Here is a 21,342-nt window from a genome sequence, read left to right as displayed (position 1 = left end):
TTTATTAACTGCACAAGTAGTGCTGGTCATAGCTGCTGGCTACCTGTGTAAGGCTGTCATGGGTCTGTAGCTCTGTCACCGTTTTAGGGAACATATTTAGTTTTAAAGTAAGTTTCTGGGCATTTCCTGCCTTTCTGGAGGGATTATATTTCACTAAAAAACGATCTAATATGCATGTCCACATAATAATTATTATAATTATAATATATTAAAAAACACACGCTGTATTTTAAAGAACATACATTAAGAAGCAGATTATATTAGATTTATATTTTAAATAAGACAAAAGTTGGATTTTACAGCAGTAAAATGATTGTATCTCTACAGTTTAAAAATGTAATAAGCTTTGCCCTGCACAGAGTGGATAGTGAAACAAATGGAATCATCATAAATACATTATTTCATATTTATTACTTCCCCCTCCTCATTGCTTTATTATTGTAGCTCTAGTAATAAATAATAATGTAAGGATGCCCATAGTATATACAGTATTCTGAAGAAGGTCTAAAATGTCACTGTGTGTGCATGTGTGTGTTTTATTTAGCTGGATTTAAAAAAATATTACTCATGATATAACATTGTGCAGACATGGCTGGTAAGGACATGAGGAGGAAACAGTAGGAGCTGTATGAGGCTACTAAAGGCAGGGCTATAACATTTTGCTGTCATCATTTTATTATAGATTAAGTGCAAGAGTTGTTAGGTGTGGATAATTAGATTATAGTTTATTGCAATAGCAAGTTGTGCCTTGTTCTCAGATAGACAGCAAGTGGAGAGTGATATATGAAATGATGGGAAGGAAGGAAGAAGAGAAGCAAAGAGTGATTCACAGGCAGAGCCGAGTTTATGTCACAGTTTTTCGTTGCCTTATGGTTCCAAGCGCTGTCACCAATCTTTGCATTTTGTTATTATCTCATGAAACTTGTTTAATCAGCTACCATCTCTCCTGTGGACTTTTTAATGTCTACAGTCTCAGATCAACACAGCCCTGCCCTTCCCATATTAGATTCTTGATGAATGTGTGTTGTTGTTATTCAGCATGGTTCAATGTGCCCCTTTTTAACTTTGAGCACCCGCCCCTTTAAACCTCTCTGCACGTCCCTGCAGGAGATAATCCGTAGGACGGTCGGGTCGGCGTCGATCTTCACTGACATGATGCGATCCGATATGCGGGTAACTTCGACCACGTTGTGCCGGAGCTTTATTATTAGACTTCTGACACCTGGCAAATAAACTCTCACGCGATATGAGAACATAACAGCAAAAAGCCAGTAGCTGGTACATGAATGGATAAAAATTGGATCCCTCTTAGATTGAATTGGTTGCCCTCTTATATTACGTTGTTTTGAACCTAACCGCATCCACTGAATTAATGCAGTTTTCAGGACAGTAAAAACAGAGAACTCTGATATACACAATTTCTGATTGCTGATAGTGTTTCTTAATGCAAAATGGGCTTCCATTTAAAATGCAATTGCTTTATGTTCGATCTTTAGCGAAGAAGGGTCATTTTTGATTCTGTGGACAAGAATGGTCACCCCTGTTCGCTGCAATGTAAAATAGTACAACTGCTGTCAGCCTTCATTAAGTTGCATCATTTGAACATTTGCATATTTTTATTCAACTTCTGCAGGATGCTTTGATGAAAGACTCCCTTTTCCCAAGTAGAGGCTTTACTAGAGGTCACAGGAACAGCGCTGCTGTTTTGGATGCGGAAAAATGTTGTCTTTCACTCTACCTGAGCTCAGTGTCCCAGTAAGGGCTCCACCTCATTGTAGCTGACGCTGAAATGTTTGTGTGGGTTGCCATGACAACACCAGAAGTGCATCTGAGATCGTGTCCAAATTCATGGGCTGCATCCTCCTGAGGACTCGGTGTTCTGACAAAACGTCTTACTTTGGCAAAACGTCCTACCGTAAGTAGTTCATGCGTTCTCGGCGGCTCTAGTGACCCTCGAACTCTCGGCTAGCTATCGAGGTGGTGGATAACATACGTCTCCCCCACAAGAGCACGAATCTACAACTTTTCTACTACTGGTTTTACAAGGCGTACACGGTAAAAACATTATGCTGTTATTTGTTAAGCACTTGTGCACCTTGTGAAAAGAAATAAGTGGCTGAGATGGATGTCATATGTGCTATTGATATTATTTTACTCGTTTCTAGTTTTCACGGTGCTCCATGATTGTGAGAGGAATAAAAAAGAATTGTGGACATCAGTACGAAGCATGGATTCTTTTGACCAGAGTAGATACACTGGTCCCTTGAATATACTAATCTTTTTGAGGTGGGTGACTGTTCCTGTGTATTTACAGAAACAATGGTTGTGATAACCTCAGCTGTTTCAGAGGGTGACTGTTCGTTGCTTTGCGCACTTTTAAATCTGTATACAATGGTTTGTTCCCTTTTTGTGTTCTGAGGTTTAAACAAAGATGTACTAGATGTATTATACCGGTCCCTCGAATCTACAAATCTTTTAGATGTGGATGACTGTTCATTTTCATCTGTGTTTACAGAAACACTGGGTGTTGGAACCTCAGTAGTTTCTTTTTGGCTGACAGACTCTGGAGCTGTACAAGAGGAATAAAGAGCTGCAATGCTTTTGTGAACCTGACCTGGGAAGGGAGAGAAATATATTTTTGTTTTGTTTTTGTTTGTCTTCTTGTTTTATTTTATTCCTTGTGGGATTTGGATCCAACAAGTAAAGTATGCATATTATGCACACACACAAACACACATGCAGCTATTACCATTTCTTGTATTCTTGAATAAAGACATTGATCTGACACATTTAAAATGCAGCCAATTGTTTTTATTGTTATATTATTAAGAAAAAAGAAAAGGTGGGGTTGGGGGGATGTAAAGAAGAGCTTAAAGGAAAGGGCTAGAGGAGAGAAAACCCCAACAATTAGCAGGGCATTTTTTTACTTGGACAAATTGTTAATAAAGTTTCCATATCTGTAACAATGATGACAGTATAATTGTTTATAAACAATTATATTGACAATTATATGTGTCCAGTATGTTGGCTCATTTTCTTTTACTTTTTGCATTTGAAAATAAAAGTTGGGCTGATTTTGACACCATTACAAGAAGTGTTGTTAATGATTCTTTTTGAATTAAAATCAGGTTACCACAAATTGTTTTTTAATTTAATTTCATTTGAAATGTTTGTCAGTGGGTAAACAATTCGTAATGCAAAGTCAGAAACATCGAGTTATTCTTGTACTGCATGCTTGCAATAAATAAGTTGTCCTAACAGTCAGTCAAAGGAGCTTGGAAAGAAAAGCGTCTGGACTTCTTTGAGTTGAAGTGACTGATATATATATTTTTTGTCTGTTTGTTTTGTTGGTTTTTGTTTTTTGCCCTTTATCACCATTCCTCTTCCCTGCTGTTTTTCTTTCCCTCTTTCTTTCTCCCCTTTCTTTCCCCCAGTCATGTCTGTCCTATGTGTAGCAAGTGAAAATAAAATAAACAATAAAAACAAAGGTGAATCAAATAGACCAATACGGCAAGGCCGGGATGGTCCATTTGGTAAAGTAAATCCGTTAGTTATATTTAACATAATGTTAAATGGCAACATTCTGTTTACAATGTTACCATTTCACATTATGTTAAATGGTAACATTCTGTTTACAATGTTACCATTTCACATTATGTTAAATGGTAACATTCTGTTTACAATGTTACCATTTAACATTATGTTAAATGGTAACATTCTGTTTACAATGTTACCATTTAACATTATGTTAAATGGTAACATTCTGTTTACAATGTTACCATTTAACATTATGTTAAATGGTAACATTCTGTTTACAATGTTACAATTTTACATTGTGTTAAATGGTAACATTCTGTTTACAATGTTACCATTTCACATTATGTTAAATGGTAACATTCTGTTTACAATGTTACCATTAACACCGTCGATCTTCACTGACATGATGCGATCCGATATGCGGGTAACTTCGACCACGTTGTGCCGGAGCTTTATTATTAGACTTCTGACACCTGGCAAATAAACTCTCACGCGATATGAGAACATAACAGCAAAAAGCCAGTAGCTGGTACATGAATGGATAAAAATGGGATGCAAATGGAATGTGAAGGCAACAGGTAGTAGGGTGAATTAGGGTTTCGTGTGGTCTTCAGTGCATGAATTTTATTGCCACTTTATTTCAACTTTTTATTAATATACTCAAAAGAAAAACAAGAACCACAAAGGAGATTCTTGTGATTCTTGTTTGTGCTATCTGTTTGTGAAAGAAAGCACATTTTACCACATCATACTGTGTTTGCTGCCATTTATTTTACTCGTCCTGCCTGAGTGTCTGGGCTGCGTTTGTCTGTGCACCTTTATTCTGGCCTTCTGCTGATGGGTTTCACATGCTGGGCTTTCCCTCTTGGTCCACACCCAGCAGCCTGCTGCTGACCACACACAGCCTACAAACTGATCCATCCATGCATCCATCCATGCATGCATGGCCTGGTTATTGTTGAGTTATCACCTCCAGCTCCTTGCTCATAACCAGGTAGATACTGGGCTGGGCCTGATCTCTGAGCTCAATAACAATGACAAAAATGCCAAACACTTTACTCTTCATGGTAAAAAATGTTTATAATACAGTAAAAACTGGATGTAGCCAAAATCAGTGTTTTATATACAGTGTAAGTGAACAACATTGCTACACTGCTGGTGTTTGATTGATAGAGGCTTTCTTTATAAGAACTATGATATCATTTCTTTTGCTGATTAACAGTTTTTATATAATTTTTATATCATATATAGCTTTCAAGAAGCCAAAGATCACTGGACGAAAAGACTACAGACCTGTGGCTCTGACATCTGGTCAGGAAGTCTTTTGAGCGCCTGGTTCTCTCCTATCTTAAGACCCTCACGGCCCCCCTCCTGGACCCCCTGCAGTTTGCATACAGAGCCAACAGGTCTGTAGACGATGCCATCAACATGGCCCTACACTTTGTCCTGCAGAATCTATGCTAGGATCCTGTTTGTGGACTTCAGCTCTACCTTCAACACCATCCTTTCAGACCTTCTTCAAGGATTGCTTTCCCAGATGAATGTGCCTGATCCCATCTGCCGGTGGATCACTGACTTCCTGACGGACAGGAAGCAACCAGTGAGGCTGGGGAAGAATGTCTTGGACTCCCGGACCATCAGCACGAGCTCCCCTCAGGGCTGTGTTCTTTCTTCTATGCCCTTCTCCCTGTACACCAACTGCCGCACCTCCAACCACCAGTCTGTCAAATTAATTAAGCTTGCAGATGACACCACCATTATTGGACTCCTCTCAGACGGGGATAAGTCTGCCTACAGGATGGAGGCTGAACATCTGGTGTCCTGATGCAGCCGCAACAACCAGGTGCTGAATAAGTGTTATTTTCATTTACCACTGGCCCAAGTACATTTTTATTGGCTTGTGAACAAAGCTGTAGTTTTTGTATTTTTAAATATTAACGCAATTTAATTGAGACATTATTTATATTATTTCACTTTCAATGTGAAAAATGCTGTAAAAACGTTGAAAATAATGGTCACCCCTGTTCGCTGCAATGTAAAATAGTACAACTGCTGTCAGCCTTCATTAAGTTGCATCATTTAAACATTTGCATATTTTTATTCAACTTCTGCAGGATGCTTTGATGAAAGACTCCCTTTTCCCAAGTAGAGGCTTTACTAGAGGTCACAGGAACAGCGCTGCTGTTTTGGATGCGGAAAAATGTTGTCTTTCACTCTACCTGAGCTCAGTGTCCCAGTAAGGGCTCCGCCTCATTGTAGCTGACGCTGAAATGTTTGTGTGGGTTGCCATGACAACACCAGAAGTGCATCTGAGATCGTGTCCAAATTCATGGGCTGCATCCTCCTGAGGACTCGGTGTTCTGACAAAACGTCTTACTTTGGCAAAACGTCCTACCGTAAGTAGTTCATGCGTTCTCGGCGGCTCTAGTGACCCTCGAACTCTCGGCTAGCTATCGAGGTGGTGGATAACATACGTCTCCCCCACAAGAGCACGAACCTACAACTTTTCTACTACTGGTTTTACAAGGCGTACACGGTAAAAACAGTTCCTTGATCATGAATATGCAAATTGTCATGACCATTGATCAACAATCATTGATCAAAGACCATTGATCGTGGAATAATCTTCCACACTGCACCTAACGTGACAAACTGAAAGCAGTCATTGGGTGGGAAACCTTGAGGAGAACACTTTTGACCTTAGAGAAGAGCTCTGCATAGAAAAGGATCAGGTTTGAACTTAGTTTGTGCAGCTGTACCTTTAACTAAGGCAAGTTCCTGCATCAACTCGTCCTGTTGTCTTTTTGAACTGTGCTTCACTATTCACTACAGATGAATGCACTGTAAACACCTGCGTGTGAGTCACTTTGGTCACTTTGACAGTTGCACTGGTAATAATAATTTTCCCTTTGTGTCCTCAGAGAGAACAGTGATGTTGGTGTGGAGGAGGAGGAGCAGTTGTCCTGCTGTGCTTTGGGTCAAGATGTCTCAGAGGATTCAGTCGCTACCAGTTGTGGCATCTCTGTCCAAAGTAAGAGTCGGTATCCGTGTGCTGATGAACACATTTTTGAAAACTTGACTTCTTGTTTTGTAGGTGCATGAAAAAGATTTCATTCGATTTTTTATGGTATAGGTTTTTTTTCCTGTTTTACTTTGAATGTTGTTTCCTTTCATGTCTCACGTTAGTTTTACTTCCTGCTTTGTGATTGTCTTAATTATTTTTCACCTGGTTTGCTAAAGTTCAGCTGTCATGTTCCCCACCTGCTCACAATATCAGGCAATCCTCAATATATACTACTCAAAACAATCAGAGGAACACACTGAAAACATAATGGCTCTCGCGCGGAGAAAAACATGCTGGAGATCAATACTGATGCAAACTGGGTGATGTGTTAGAAACGAAAGGATTCAATTGTTTGTTGGAAATAAATGATCAAAATACTGGATACTGGCTGAATCCAAATACAAACAGAAAATCAGAGTAAAAAACGCTGCAGCAGGCTTTTCCATTTGGCTCTGATTTCATAGCAGCAGCTCAAAATGAAATAGTTTGTATGGCTGCGTGTGCTGCTGGGCCAAAAGTTTAGCTGGTCATTTGTAGATTTTTAGATGAAATAAAAAACGAGCTCTTACTTTCAGACTCCAGCCCCGCCCTTCAGCAGCATCCTGCTGGCTGGCACAACCTTGCCATTGGCTGCTGCCAGGGACTCAACAGGTTAGAACAAAAATATAAATATTATATCTGAGTTCTTATGTGGACCCGCCTTCCAGACACAACGTCACCTTCCATGAATGTCCACAGGTTAGCGGCCCTCGCTCTGCTGGTCCTCCAAAGTAAGAAAAAATGAGAAAAAATAAGGAGCAGACCAAGCAAAAGAGGGTATTTAAAGAGACAGTGCTCTTAAGGTTCATTTTTGGCGAGTTTTATTATCTAAATGTCATTGTGTCACTTTCTTATGAGGCTTCAGTGAACTGAAAAAGCTTCTGGGATGAGAAGCGAAACGTCTTCAAAAAAGTTAAAGAAGTCCGGTTGCTTTTTTCCCCCAAGCTCCTTAGAGTTCTCTGAAAATGGTCAGGTAGAAGGACTGGACTGAAAATGAGTAAAAAAGCAGCCAAAGCCCAAGGAAGTTGAAAGACTGGAAACTATTGCTGAGGTCATGTCAGTGTAAAAAGTTACCTACAAGTCTGGCACCTTGGAAGCAAAACATAAAGAAATAAGGTGTAAGGCCAAATGTTTGGTCCTGCAGCCAACCGGACCATGAAATATAGAGCACAGGTGAACAAAGTGAGGCAGCAGTTTGCTGATTTCCACCTTGTGCCTTTCATGTTGATCAGCTTAGTAGTTTGCCAGCTTTCTAGCTGTTAAAGACTTTTGGCGAGAGGTTATTCATATTTGAACTCTAATTGAACCCCTCTTTTTTACTGTTTTTTTGTTTGTTTGTTTTGGGGGTTTTTTGTTGTCTTAGATGGCCTGACTCAGCAGGTGGGGGCAGTTTCTGAGTTCACCTTCGTTCAAACAGTGCAGAAATGGTTTCGCTATGCTCCAGACCGGATGGGTGGTGCAGGACGCCCGATATCCAGCCCCGTCATGGAGTAAACTAAAAACAGTAAATAATACATTTAACAAACAAGCAAGCTCTAAATTCAAGCGGAGAGACTGCAGACGTAGCCGCACCATTCCAGGGATTTTTGGTTAGCATGAGGGGTCTAGCCAGGACCCTTACTGGATACTTGGTGGGAATCGAACGTGCGACTCCAAAGATGTGTAGTATTACCACTACACTATCCAGCTGCGCTACACTATCCAACAAAAAAAGTTTTTAGAAAATTTGATAAAGTCTGATGCTTAATATTGTAGGGATATTAATATCCCTACAATATTAATACGGATTAATAACACAGAGAAGTCATACTTCTGTTATGACAGAATTAATTGGGTAAATTATATTTACAATTGTAACATTGTAAACTTAATGTTATGATTTTACATTATATTAAATTGTAACATGATGTAAAATCGTAACATTGTAAACTTAACGTTACAATTTTACATTATGTTGCAATTTAACATAATGTGAAATTGTAACATTGTAAACATAATGTTACAATTGGAACATCAGTCCATCTATCCATGCATCTTCATCTGCTTTATCCGAGGCCGGGTCGCGGGGGCAGCAGCCTAAGCAAAGAGGCCCAGACCCAACACGCTGTGTACTCACCTTTGCTAAGTACATGTGAGATCTTGAATAAAAAAAACAAAACAAAACACACTTTTCTTTTCTGTTTTATTGAAAGCACTTTACAGAAAGTGTAATTGTTTGTAATGAAGAAAGAAGTAGGTAGGTTTGCATGTGTAATTAGTGTGTTATTGCAGAAGAAGCTTAATGTGTAGTTTGCAAAAACAATGGGAAAAAAAGATGGTTGAAGAAGAAAAGATAAATGACCTTTTTTTTAAGTATTCCCTTGGCCGGTCGTTTGGCTTATGACATGTGGCGGGGACTCTGCTACAGAACTCCGCCAGTTCGAACCCCCCACGAACTCACTGCCACGGCCCTGCGCGGGGGGCGGGGAAACGCGCTCGCATTTCCTTTTTGCTTTTTCCTGCTCGAGCCAAGTCCTCCGCCCGCTCTTCATCTCTCTCATTACCCCTTATTACCTTACACTCATGCCTTTGCCTTTCACCACTTCAAAACGAAGCCTACTTCAATATTACCTTCATACGCTCTCTTTGCTTTTGGCTTTCCTCATGCTGTGTACTCACCTTTGCTAAGTACATGTGAACAGATCTTGAATAAAAAAAACAAAACAAAACACACTTTTCTTTTCTGTTTTATTGAAAGCACTTTACAGAAAGTGTAATTGTTTGTAATGAAGAAAGAAGTAGGTAGGTTTCCATGTGTAATTAGTGTGTGATAATGCTGCAGAAGAAGCTTAATGTGTACTTTGGAAAACCGATGGGGGAAAAAGCTGGCTGAAGAAGAAATGATAAATGTCCTTTTTTTTCAAGCCTTCTCTCAGCCGGCAGTTTCAGTGCCACGGCCCTTGCTTGGTGGGCGGGGAGACGTGCACTGGCGTTTCCTTTTTGCTTTTTCCTGCTCTCGCCAAGTCCTCCGCCCGCTCTACATCTCTCTTATTAGCTTTTATTACCGGACAATCACAATCAAGAGATGTTGAATAAAAAAAAAGAAAAGAAAAGAAAAGCTACTTTTGTTTTGTGTTTTATTGAAAGCACTTTACAGAAAGTGTAATTGTTTGTAATGAAGAAAGAAGTAGGTAGGTTTGCATGTGTAATTAGTGTGTTATTGCAGAAGAAGCTTAATGTGTAGTTTGCAAAAACAATGGGAAAAAAAGGTGGCCGAAGAAGAAAAGATAAATGTCCTTTTTTTTAAGTATTCCCTCGGCCGGTCGTTTGGCTTATGACATGTGGCGAGGACTCTGCTACAGAACTCCGCCAGTTCGAACCCCCCACGAACTCAGTGCCACGGCCCTGTGCGGGGGGCGGGGAAACGCACTCGCATTTCCTTTTTGCTTTTTCCTGCTCGAGCCAAGTCCTCCGCCCGCTCTTCATCTCTCTCATTACCCCTTATTACCTTACACTCATGCCTTTGCCTTTCACCACTTCAAAACGAAGCCTACTTCAATATTACCTTCATACGCTCTCTTTGCTTTTGGCTTTCCTCATGCTGTGTACTCACCTTTGCTAAGTACATGTGAACAGATCTTGAATAAAAAAACAAAACAAAACACACTTTTCTTTTCTGTTTTATTGAAAGCACTTTACAGAAAGTGTAATTGTTTATGATGAAGAAAGAAGTAGGTAGGTTTCCATGTGTAATTAGTGTGTTATTGCAGAAGAAGCTTAATGTGTACTTTGGAAAAACGATGAGAAAAAAAGGTGGCCGAAGAAGAAATGATAAATGTCCTTTTTTTTCAAGCCTTCTCTCAGCCGGCAGTTTCAGTGCCACGGCCCTCGCTTGGGGGGTGGGGAGACGTGCCCCCCAAGGAGACCTGCTAGATTGTTCAGAAGGTTGTTCTCATCCATCCAGATGGAGGATCACTAACAGGAGCGTGGAAGACTCCAGAATCCACTCTGGCTGGAATCCGGTGGATATGCAGTGTGTACAGGTACAGGACCATTTAAACGGACAGCATTTATAGAATGACTATTAAAAGTCAGCGAGTGTCAGTAATGTTAATGTGGTTATGTTAGTAATACACCGAGTGCTAATATAAGAGCTTTAAGATGCATTTGTAGATATTATTACGTGTTTTACCGTCTTTATGGTGCTAGCTTAAAGTTACGGTGTAAACGTTAGCTTATATTGGAGGAAAGCTGTTACTGGTTAAACGATGTTAGCACAGAAATATTAGCTTCTGTCATGACTGATGAAGTTACTAGTTAATAAAGTTTTCAGTAAAGTGATTAATCGCAGCCACAGGTTGACAGCAAATATCTCGATTAGCTTCAGTGCATCTGTAATAAATATGTGCAAGTTTCAGTGCTTCGTTTAAACTGTATGATACTTATACTGACCCAGGGTCAGTGTAAAATACAATCCTAGCTGTGTGAACAAAGCCACTGTAAATTTAATCCTGCATGACAAACCTCAGGATGCAGATTATTATTACTCTTTCCTGCTGGCACACCTGAGAGTCAGCTAGAAACTTATAGTGACGTGGACATCATGCAAAGACTGCCAGACTCTGTAATACTGCAAATGATCAGTGACTCAGGTTAACACTAAACTTCAAACGGTACCTCTGTGTGCTGAACATCTAGGATTGAGTCAGGCTGCATTGACTGTGGGACTTTAATGTGTTAAAAGCAGGTTGAAGACGGCTCAGAAACATTTGAAGATTAAAATTTAGCATTATGGCTGCTGGTGGTTTGTAATATCTACTCAGCTGTATTTTTGTTACTAATTTATGTTTGTTGTTGTTTAACACAGATTTCAGAAGAGCAAATATGCTTAATAGTTTAACTAGATTTCATTTGTCAGTGTTTGACTGCTGAGTCACCGGAAGAACTCATTTCATTCATTCTCCATATGATGTTAATTTACAGAAATGTTTCACAGGAACTGATTTCTCCCAAAGGTTGAACTAGTGTGTTTCCATAGATTACCTCTGTATGAATGTACTTCTTAAATGAAGGCAAGTGTTTGTCCTTTTTTGTTCCTCAGGTACAGTACGTGATATCAAGGGCAGGTGGTCAACACTGGGGACAAGAAGCAGACATACTTCCAAGAGGGAGCTGCAGTGAGGTCAGAGGTCAGAATCTGAAACAGCTCAGGTTTATATTTTAGAGGTTATAAAAAATCAAAATGTATTTATAAAGAAACCTTTAAATAATAGTCATAATTATGATTATTATAAGAAATATCAAACATTTAAGTGGATTTTCTGTTACACATATTGTGTTAGCCCTGCGATAAACTGGCAGCCTGTCTTTGTCCTGTATCAGCTGGGATAGGCTTCATCCTCCCGCAACCTTGAATTGGATACATTTTATTCCAATTATGTAATCTGATCATTTACAAACTCAAGGTATCTAATCAAAATGTAAGTAATAATTATAAAATGGGAAAGCAGAAATAAGTGTGACATAAATGTAAATGTGTGAGCTGACATAGAGCTACATGCAGTCTGAAAAACCTTTGTTGTCAAGTTTGCAGGTATATCAGCACGAGACATTCTTACATAGAAGAGACATTAAAGTCTCTAACTCAGTGAAGCATTATTGGTCCCGTCTGTTTGGATAAATATAGTAAGTTGATGTATGTCCATTTATTGACACATTTTCTTAAGTGCTTATCCAGTTCAGGATCACAGTGGAGCTGCAGCTGGATATGTTCACTAAATAAACCTTACAAAAGTTAACAATAAACCTGCATCCATGTACGTTGTTGTCCACAGGATGAGAAAATCAAACTGGAACACTGTGGAACATGTTAATAAATGTTTGTGTGTTTATGCCTGTGTCTTTCACAGGAGGCGCTGGAAGGTTTCCCTAATAGTTCCTGGTGAATCAAAGCAGAACCATAAAGGTTGCTGGACTGCATGATGGCCTTACCCCTGAGCAGTCATCCTGTTAAAGGATGAACCAGTTAGAAGCTGTTTTCAAAGTAGCTGAGCAGATTTCATCTCAAGTAAGCGATTAACTGTTTGTTCATCTGTTCCGCCACTTAAAGAGCATTTAAGGACGTCTTTTGAGTGTCCAGTTGAATTAATTCTACTGGCTCTCATGGTCATTTGTTATTATAGTCATATTTTTCATGTTCATCCAGCTATTTAGTAAATTCTATCTATTTAGTAATATCCGTCAGCTATAAAATGTAATATAAATATAAAAATATCTAAATATCTCCTGCCCTTTATGTTTTAATGATGTAAGTCTGTTATCGTGTTACATTAGCATTCCTCACATATCAATGAGATGCTGTACAGTACAATCCTACTGACACAGCAGAGGGATAACGACAGCTATTCAACATCGTTACACGACACATTCGAGCTGCATGACGCAGACAAAGTGACTAAATCATCTTTTTGTGGTTTATTGTCTTCAAACCAGCAGACAAAGCCGATGGCAGAAGATGTCGGAGAAGAACTTCAGGCCGTGGACTGAAAAGGTATTTTTTTCTTGTTATCAAAAGACATTTGGAGTGGCAGCTTCTACAACTGGTTGTGCTAAAGTAAAGCTTACAGTCTAAGAAATCACAGTGTTGATATTCAGCACAAAGAGAAAAGCTCACTTGTTTGAATTTATTTACAATCATAGTTTTATAAATTCTGACTGTAAACAGCTTTTACAGCTTTGATATTGTTTGACACTCGATATCAGGTGATAGGGTTTAATTTAAAGGTTTCTGTGTCCCAATGAGCCATTTACACTGATCAGTGTCAGTTTAACTGTAACACATTCATTATTTAGATTCAACAAAGAAATAACTGAATGTAAAAAATGGCAGCCCTCAGGCAGGTTTATAGAGATACATGCATGCATTATGAAATTTATGTATCCCAGATAATTGTTATTCATCTAGTCATGGCAGACCTACCTCTTCCTCCCAAGTTAACTGCAACCCAAAATAACTAGTGGGGCTATTTACACACTCACAACCAGTGTGGGGTAAAAAGAGCCACCAAAAAACTGTCAGCCACAGATGTGCTAGAAGAGTTAGAAGCTCTACTTATGGAGAAACTTTCTAAGTCTAACAGGGGACAGGAACTCCTGCCCAAGTAACATGATATAAGCCCACATACAGCCCAGCCATAAAGTGAACCAAGTTAAAGACAGCATGGGACCAAATGCATGTAACCAGCCTGCACCCACCTGACATTTCTTCCTCCTGAATTAAATGAATGAAGGGATGAAAGTTAAATGACTACAAACCTAAAGCCACTAGTTCCCACACTGGAGCTCCCTGACACTGTGTGTTAACTGTATTTAGCTTGTATCAACAGTTGTAACAGGCTAAGCCACCTGAGACACTGCATTGAATTTGTTCCTGTCTTACTGGTTTCAGCTGACTGGTTTCAACTCAGATATTCTGCTTTTTCCTTTCAGTAGATCAAAGCAGCTCGTGCTCCTTCTGCTTCCAATTTAGAAGAAGAAGAAGAAGGCGAAGGCTTCAGCGAAGTGGCGTTCATGGTCTCAGTGAACAGTCACGGTCACACACTGCATGTGGTTTTAAAAGCAACATGTCTGTTCACCACAACAATGGAGATGTGTAATATTAGTGCAGCTATGGTTTGTTCTTGAACATCAGTTCTGTTTTCTACTTTGATCACTCAGACCAAAAAAGTGTTGTTTTCAGATTCTTTCTTTTAAATCTATAAAGCACCTGTTCATTTTTTTTATTACAATTAGTTTCACATAAATGTTAGTGTTTCCTTTTATGATCTTTTAATGCTTACACTACACTGTACATGAAATCAAACCTAATAATGAGGCAGATAACATTCCTGTTACGATCCAGACTAGTGGTCTTACTGGGGCCGGTGAACAGGACTGTAAGCTTGCCATTGTGCCAGTTAAAGTAAAATCAAAGAGAGGTCAAAGAATAGTGGAAACGTATGCCTTTCTGGACCAAGGGAGTTCAGCATCCTTTTGTACAGCGGGTCTTATGGACAAGCTGAATATTGCTGGGAGGAGGACAAAGATTCTCCTGCGCACCATGGGACAGGAGAAAGTGGTGGACAGTTTCATTGTACCTGAACTTGAAGTTGCTGGATTGGACAGTGACATGTACTGTGATATGCCTAACCTCTTCACTCAGCATAAAATGCCTGTAGATATTGGTAACATCCCAAATCAACAGGACCTGGTTGACTGGCCACATTTGAAGCATGTTCATTTGCCAGAAATTAAGGCCAATGTTGAGCTTTTGATTGGCATGAATATGCCCAGAGCTCTAGAACCTTTGGAGGTCATCCGGAGTGTAGGTGATGGACCCTTTGCCATTAGGACTGTGCTCGGCTGGACTGTGAATGGGCCACTTAATCGAGAATGCTGTGGAAGGCCAGGATGTTTGGCAACAGTTACCGCCAACAGAGTTTCTGCTGTCACACTGGACAAGCTATGGAAACAGCAGTTCAAGATGGATTTTCCTGAGAGCAGCAATGATGAACAGATGGGGCTGTCAAAGGAAGACTTGAAGTTCCTGGAATTGGCCAGCAAGATGGTGACTTTGGGGGATTGGCACTACAGCATTGCCCTGCCACTAAAAGACCGAGACATAAGAATGCCTGACAACTGTGCAATTGAGCAACGAGCCTTAGGTTTGAAGAAAAGGTTCATCAGAGATAAAGACTTTCATAAAGACTACACTGCCTTCATGACAGATCTTATATCTAGAGGATATGCAAAGAGAGTCCCAGTCACAGAATTAGAGCGCCAGAAATGGGGAAGGATTAAACGTAACTTTGTTCCTGGAGATGTGGTCCTTATAGTGGATGATTCTGCACCTCGTGGTTCTTGGCTCATTGGGAGAGTCACCGGAGCTGCACCAGATGAAAGGGGGCTTGTGCGTCAGGTCTGGATTAAGACCCCAACCAGCCATGTGTGCAGACCCATCACAAAGATATGCCTTCTTCAGGAGGCCTCTGACCCATGACTATGACATTTTTGACACAGTGTGACATAACTAACTTTGAATTGACTTTAATGTTATGAGATGTACATCAGACTGACTATATTTAGGCTAAGTGCTGGTAACCTCTGGCCTATGACTGACTGACCATGTGCAGACAGAAGAAAAGAAGAGAAGACATGAGAAAATAACTTTGGTGGACTTTTGAGTATGTTATGTTGTCTCACTGGGTGTCTGTGATATGATGAAGTGTGTGTTGTGAGTTATGGTGTTGGATGTGTAATTATTACTGTAAAAATGTAATAATTAGGGGCCGGAATGTTGTGGATAGGCGTAGCTTTGGGTCACGTGGTGTCAGTAATAGTGATTGCTATATCACCTGTTCACGGCCCGAGGGAAATTTTGTGAATGAGTGGGTGATGGGGGAAGTCGACTTTTGCTGACCGCTCAAGCGTCCCAAGGCGTTCCCAGGCCAGCCGAGAGATATAATCTCTCCAGCGTGTCCTGGGTCTGCCCCGGGGCCTGCTCCTGGTGGGACATGCCTGGAACACCTCACCCAGGAGGCGCCCAGGGGGCATCCTTGTCAGATGCCCGAACCACCTCAGCTGGCTCCTTTCGATGTGGAGCAGCAGCTGCTCTACTCTGAGCCCCTCCCGGACGGCCGAACTTCTCACCCTATCTCTAAGGGAGAGGCCAGCCACCCTTCGGAGGAAGCTCATTTCTGCCGCTTGTATACGCGATCTCGTTCTTTCGGTCACTACCCACAGCTCGTGGCCATAGGTGAGGGTAGGGATTGTAACATTGTAAACATAATACAATTTTACATTATGTTACTGTCAGAGTCGGACGGTGCCCCGACCGGTCGACCTGTGTGTGTGTGTTTTTTTGTTCTCCTCTCTCGCTCCGCTTTTTCTCCGCTGCGATTGTTACCTCCGACCCGTAAGTGCTGCCACTCTGAGCTGCCTAATAAGCCTGGACGCGATCGAGACGGAGAGACGGAAGGGGACACTTCACTGATTCTAGGGAGTTTTGTGGACACACGAGGGGAGACGGGGAGAGGAGCACTGAAGGGACTTGCACTGTGGATAACTGTGGATTGATTTTGGCTTCACTGTAAATAAAGACACTGTTCAACTTAAACGAGAAGTCCGCGTCTAGGTTCGCTAACTCACCACCCTTAACAGCTACAATTTAACATCATGTAAAATTGTAACATCATGTTTACAATGTTACAATTTGTAAATTGTAACATTGTAAACATAATGTTACAATTTTATATGATGTTAAACTGTAACATAAAGTAAAATTGTAACATTATGTTTACGATGTTACAATTTTACATTATGTTAAATTGTTACATAATGTAAAATTGTAACATTATGTTTACAATGTTACAATTTGTAAATTGTAACATTGTAAACATAATGTTACAATTTTATATGATGTTAAACTGTAACATAATGTAAAATTGTAACATTATGTTTACAATGTTACAATTTGTAAATTGTAACATTGTAAACATAATGTTAACAATTTTATATGATGTTAAACTGTAACATAATGTAAAATTGTAACATTATGTTTACAATGTTACAATTTTACATTATGTTAAATTGTAACATAATGCTTAACAGATAATGGTTATCCTCTTTTTATATCATACATCATTGTCTCTGTAGGAGGGTCTGGAGCACTCCCTGCTGAGCCGCTGGGCTCAGTACCTTGCAGGCAGGTCCGACGATGACTTCATCATCTCACCTGAGCTCAAAATTCTGGTGCGTGAAGGCGTCCCTCGGGAGTATCGGCAGAGAGTGTGGCGCTGTTTGGTCCGAGCCAGAACTTTGACAAGCCAAGAGTGCCACATGCAACGCTATCAGCAGGTACAGCTGTAGAGAGAGAGAGTGCTTTATCCGCACCTGAGCACAGGTGGCTCCTCCTCCTTCCTGTTGGGAATGCTGGCGAGCACTCAGTAATCCTGTTCTGTTTCCAGCTGTGTGAGAAGAGTCGGACAGCTCCTAATCCTGCCTCCAGGCAGGTCCAGCTGGACCTTCACCGAACCCTGACGACCAATCAGCACTTCTCCTCGCCGTCCAGCCCCGCCCTCCAGCCCCGCCCTCCAGCAGCTCCGCCGCATCCTTCTGGCCTTCTCCGGGCATAACCCTGCCATTGGCTACTGCCAGGTACTCAACAGGTCAGAACAAAAGTATAAATTTTATATCTGAGTTCTTATGTGGACCCGCCTTCCAGGCAGAACCTCACCTTCCATCAATGTCCACAGGTTAGCGGCCCTCGCTCTGCTGGTCCTCCAAAGAGACGAAGACGCCTTCTGGTGTCTGGTGGCAGTGGTGGAAGCCATCATGCCTCAGGACTACTACACCAAGAATCTGGTGGCCTCTCAGGTCAGCAGACACACTCACCTGCTTGCCTGCTGTGATCTGTTTTAGTGATCAGTGAGGCTGATCTCTGTGAGTCTTTGTGCTCAGGCGGACCAGCGCGTGCTGAAGGACTTCATGGCGGAGAAGCTTCCTCGCCTGGCATCTCACTTTGAGGATCACAACATTGACGTCTCTCTGGTCACCTTCAACTGGTTCCTGGTGGTTTTTGTGGAGAGTCTGCCCAGCGACATCCTGATGCCTCTGTGGGACGCCTTCCTGTATGAGGGTACCAAGGTACCATACACCCGAACACACCATGACAGAAATGCAGACAACACTTGAATGCACCACAGTAGTGTCCATGGAAACAAAAATGATTTTGTTTTGACCTTTAGATGTCTTTATTTACATTTTAGGAGTAATAAGACATTGTTTACTAAGCATGGGGAACTGTCATGTGACATGAAATAGGAGTGGGAAAGCAGATCATTCTAGTAACGACCTCACAGTCTACCACAAGCAGCGTAAATCCAGACGATGAGCGGGACAATGGCTTTGGGCTTGTTTCTGCAATGTGACAAATGCAGCACAGCTTTTACATCGTTTGTCTCAGGAAATAAAATCACAGTTCAGACACAGAAATATATACCACACAGGGATAAATGCTGACAACAGCTTCAGCCACGTAGATCCAACCCAAAAGTTTAATTTAAACTTAAAGCTCAACTACCAAGTAAGTTAATATTATCTGGCAACTGAGGAACCAAGTGGCTTATTGGAAATCGATCAGAGCTGTAATGAGTAAAGGGCCCAACTGCACCACAACTGAAAGAGTAATTTTATGACTCACCTCCTCAAAGTTTCCAATTAATTGTGTGGCGTGAGTGTCCTGTTATGAAATGCGTGTCTGTGCTGCAGGTGATCTTCAGATACACTCTGGCTCTGTTCAAATACAAAGAGGACGACATCCTGAAGATTCACGACAGCGTGGAGATCTACCAGTACCTACGCTTCTTCACAAAGACCGTCTCCAATGCCAGGTACGCACTCGCCTCCACCCGCCTTAATCTACGAGCTGTTACACTCTCAGAAGTGTAGCGGATGTAGCTGTTGAATCTTTGAGCTTCAAACCCTTTTTACTGAAATTTTGTGAGAAGTTTAAATTTCCCTGATCACAGTAACAACGATTTAAAGATTTTTAAGTATCTGCAGCTCTCGGATACATGTGGTCCAGTCAGTCCAGTATTTCCTGCTCAAACTGCAGTACCTGAAGTATCAAGCAGCATAAAACAGAAACACTCAAGCTGATCAGTTTCCAGTTCCTCTGTGTTGGTGATCGAGTCCTTTCCACCTGCGTGTGTCCATGCAGGAAGCTGACCAGCATCGCCTTCAACGACATGAACCCATTCCCCAGCCGGCTGCTGAGGAACCGGCGAGTGCTCCACCTGGAGCGCCTGCAGGCGGAGCTGCGTGAGCTGGAGGAGCAGCACAAGGAGGTCATCACCGAGAGCGTCGTACGGAAAGACAAAGAGCTCGACGTCATGGTGAGCGAGGACGACGAGGACCTCTGATCACACGGGACGCTTCAGCTGCTCACTTCGAGACGACGATGAGTTTTCCATGAGTTCAAGAGAATTTCACTAAACCGGCTGTTAACTGGTTTCCTTCACACCAAACACAGGATTGTGTCAGGTTCACCATCTCTACTAACACTACAAGGAAACAGACGCATACAGATTTAACTGCATCACATCTCTGAAACAAGCTTGCAGTAAACAAATGTGTACTGTGTTCACGTGTGTAATAAGTCAGGCTGCAGAAATGTGCAGATGTATTTCAGTGAATTCATTTGGATTAATATGTGATAGCTTATTTATTTCATTGCATCTTTTGCTTTATACCTAAAAATGCGTGACATTTCTAAATGTAGTCACATCCCTATGAAACATGGTTGATTATCAGCTGTAGTCACAGCTGGTGATAAAGTAATTAAAATGTCCAGCTATTCAAAAATAGGGCATTCTGCACAATGAGTACTTTTTGGTACTTGAAGTATATTTTGATGCTGATGCTTCAGGGCATTGTGCTGCATTGTCGAAGCTCTCTGGGCTTCCGGTTAGAACGACCTCACAGTGTTTTATTTTGATCTGGTGTAAAGTGCATTGTGCAGAAATGACAGCATGATAGTCACATGATAAAACTGACTTTTCTTTTTTTTTTAATTTTACTGGGTGTGCATCTTGTTCAAATGTCTTTTTCAGCATTTGTACATAAATATTCTGTATATAAATATTTGATTTTCATTTATTTTACAGAGTCCTTTATTTTGTTTCACAAATATGACATTCATGTCAAATGACATCTGCAGACTTTATAATGACCAGCAGGGGGCAGTGTATTGCAGTCTATGAGAACATTTACTGAGACCTGTTTCATGCACTAGTTTCATGTCTCATTGAATCCAACATGATGTTGATTTTGTAAATTAAGGTCACATGTTCATCACATCTAATTTCAAAACACTGATCAATTTTTTTAAAAAATGAATTCCATACCAATTGCAGGAATAAAATAGGAATAAATAACAAACGAGAAATACATACAAAACAAGAGAAAGGCACACATGAGAGAACAGGTCACATGACAGCACAGCATTATCTACCCACAATTTGAACTAAATAACAGATAGCACAGGCAATGAAAACAAACGGAAATCAGAATAAATTTAAAAACTTTTATTGATGTTAACTTGAAGTGCTGAATTAGCCCTGTTGTCAGTTCAAATCACTTCAATCTATAGCGCACTTTAAGGTCTTTAGACCTTGAAAAGTAATACACTGCAAGGTAAGCTTGCAGCATCTTACTTTAAGGTCAACTGTGAAACTTTGTGGAAAGCCTGAGACAAGTTGATGAGTCAGTGAAGCGCACTTCCTTCTGATGACGGCTATACTGAGGTGAGTTTTTAAGCATATCCTGAACTTTATTCATTATTAGACTTCTGACACCTGGCAAATAAACTCTCATGCGATATGAGAACATAACAGCAAAAAGCCAGTAGCTGGTACATGAATGGATAAAAATTGGATCCCTCAGGGAGGCGCCACCACTTGATCTTCTCCACCGTCGTGGTTGGTGTTCTTCGTCGTCGTTGGCCAAGGTTGAGTCGGAGATCCATCACAAGTAGCCGATGTTGAGGGCCAATATTGGTTGATGGTATGACTTTTACGTTCGTGACTAGGCTGAGATGGGGTCTTCGGACTAGCCAGTAGTCGATTTGGGTGTCTCTGCCGCCGCTGGAGTACGTGATGAGGTGTGCCGGCTTCTTTTTGAAGAAG

At 40.9% G+C, this 21,342-nt stretch overlaps 1 protein-coding gene across 1 annotated transcript; it reads left to right on the top strand.

Moving 5' to 3' along the window:
• Window positions 1-17,860: 17,860 nt before the first annotated feature.
• Window positions 17,861-19,578, top strand: LOC146638213 (TBC1 domain family member 2A-like). The gene is made up of 4 exons (XM_085366873.1): window positions 17,861-18,031; window positions 18,116-18,301; window positions 18,926-19,047; window positions 19,377-19,578. Exons 1-4 carry the CDS (start codon window positions 17,861-17,863, stop codon window positions 19,576-19,578), a joined length of 681 nt encoding a protein of 226 aa, XP_085222999.1.
• Window positions 19,579-21,342: the final 1,764 nt, after the last annotated feature.

The sequence above is a fragment of the Diplotaxodon limnothrissa genome, linkage group LG2 (genome assembly GCF_057381915.1).
Source record: "Diplotaxodon limnothrissa isolate DT_005_m linkage group LG2, D_limnothrissa_male_GT1.1, whole genome shotgun sequence".
NCBI lineage: Eukaryota > Metazoa > Chordata > Actinopteri > Cichliformes > Cichlidae > Diplotaxodon > Diplotaxodon limnothrissa.
Note: the sequence above shows the minus strand (reverse complement) of the source record. Positions and strands in the feature narration are given on the sequence as shown.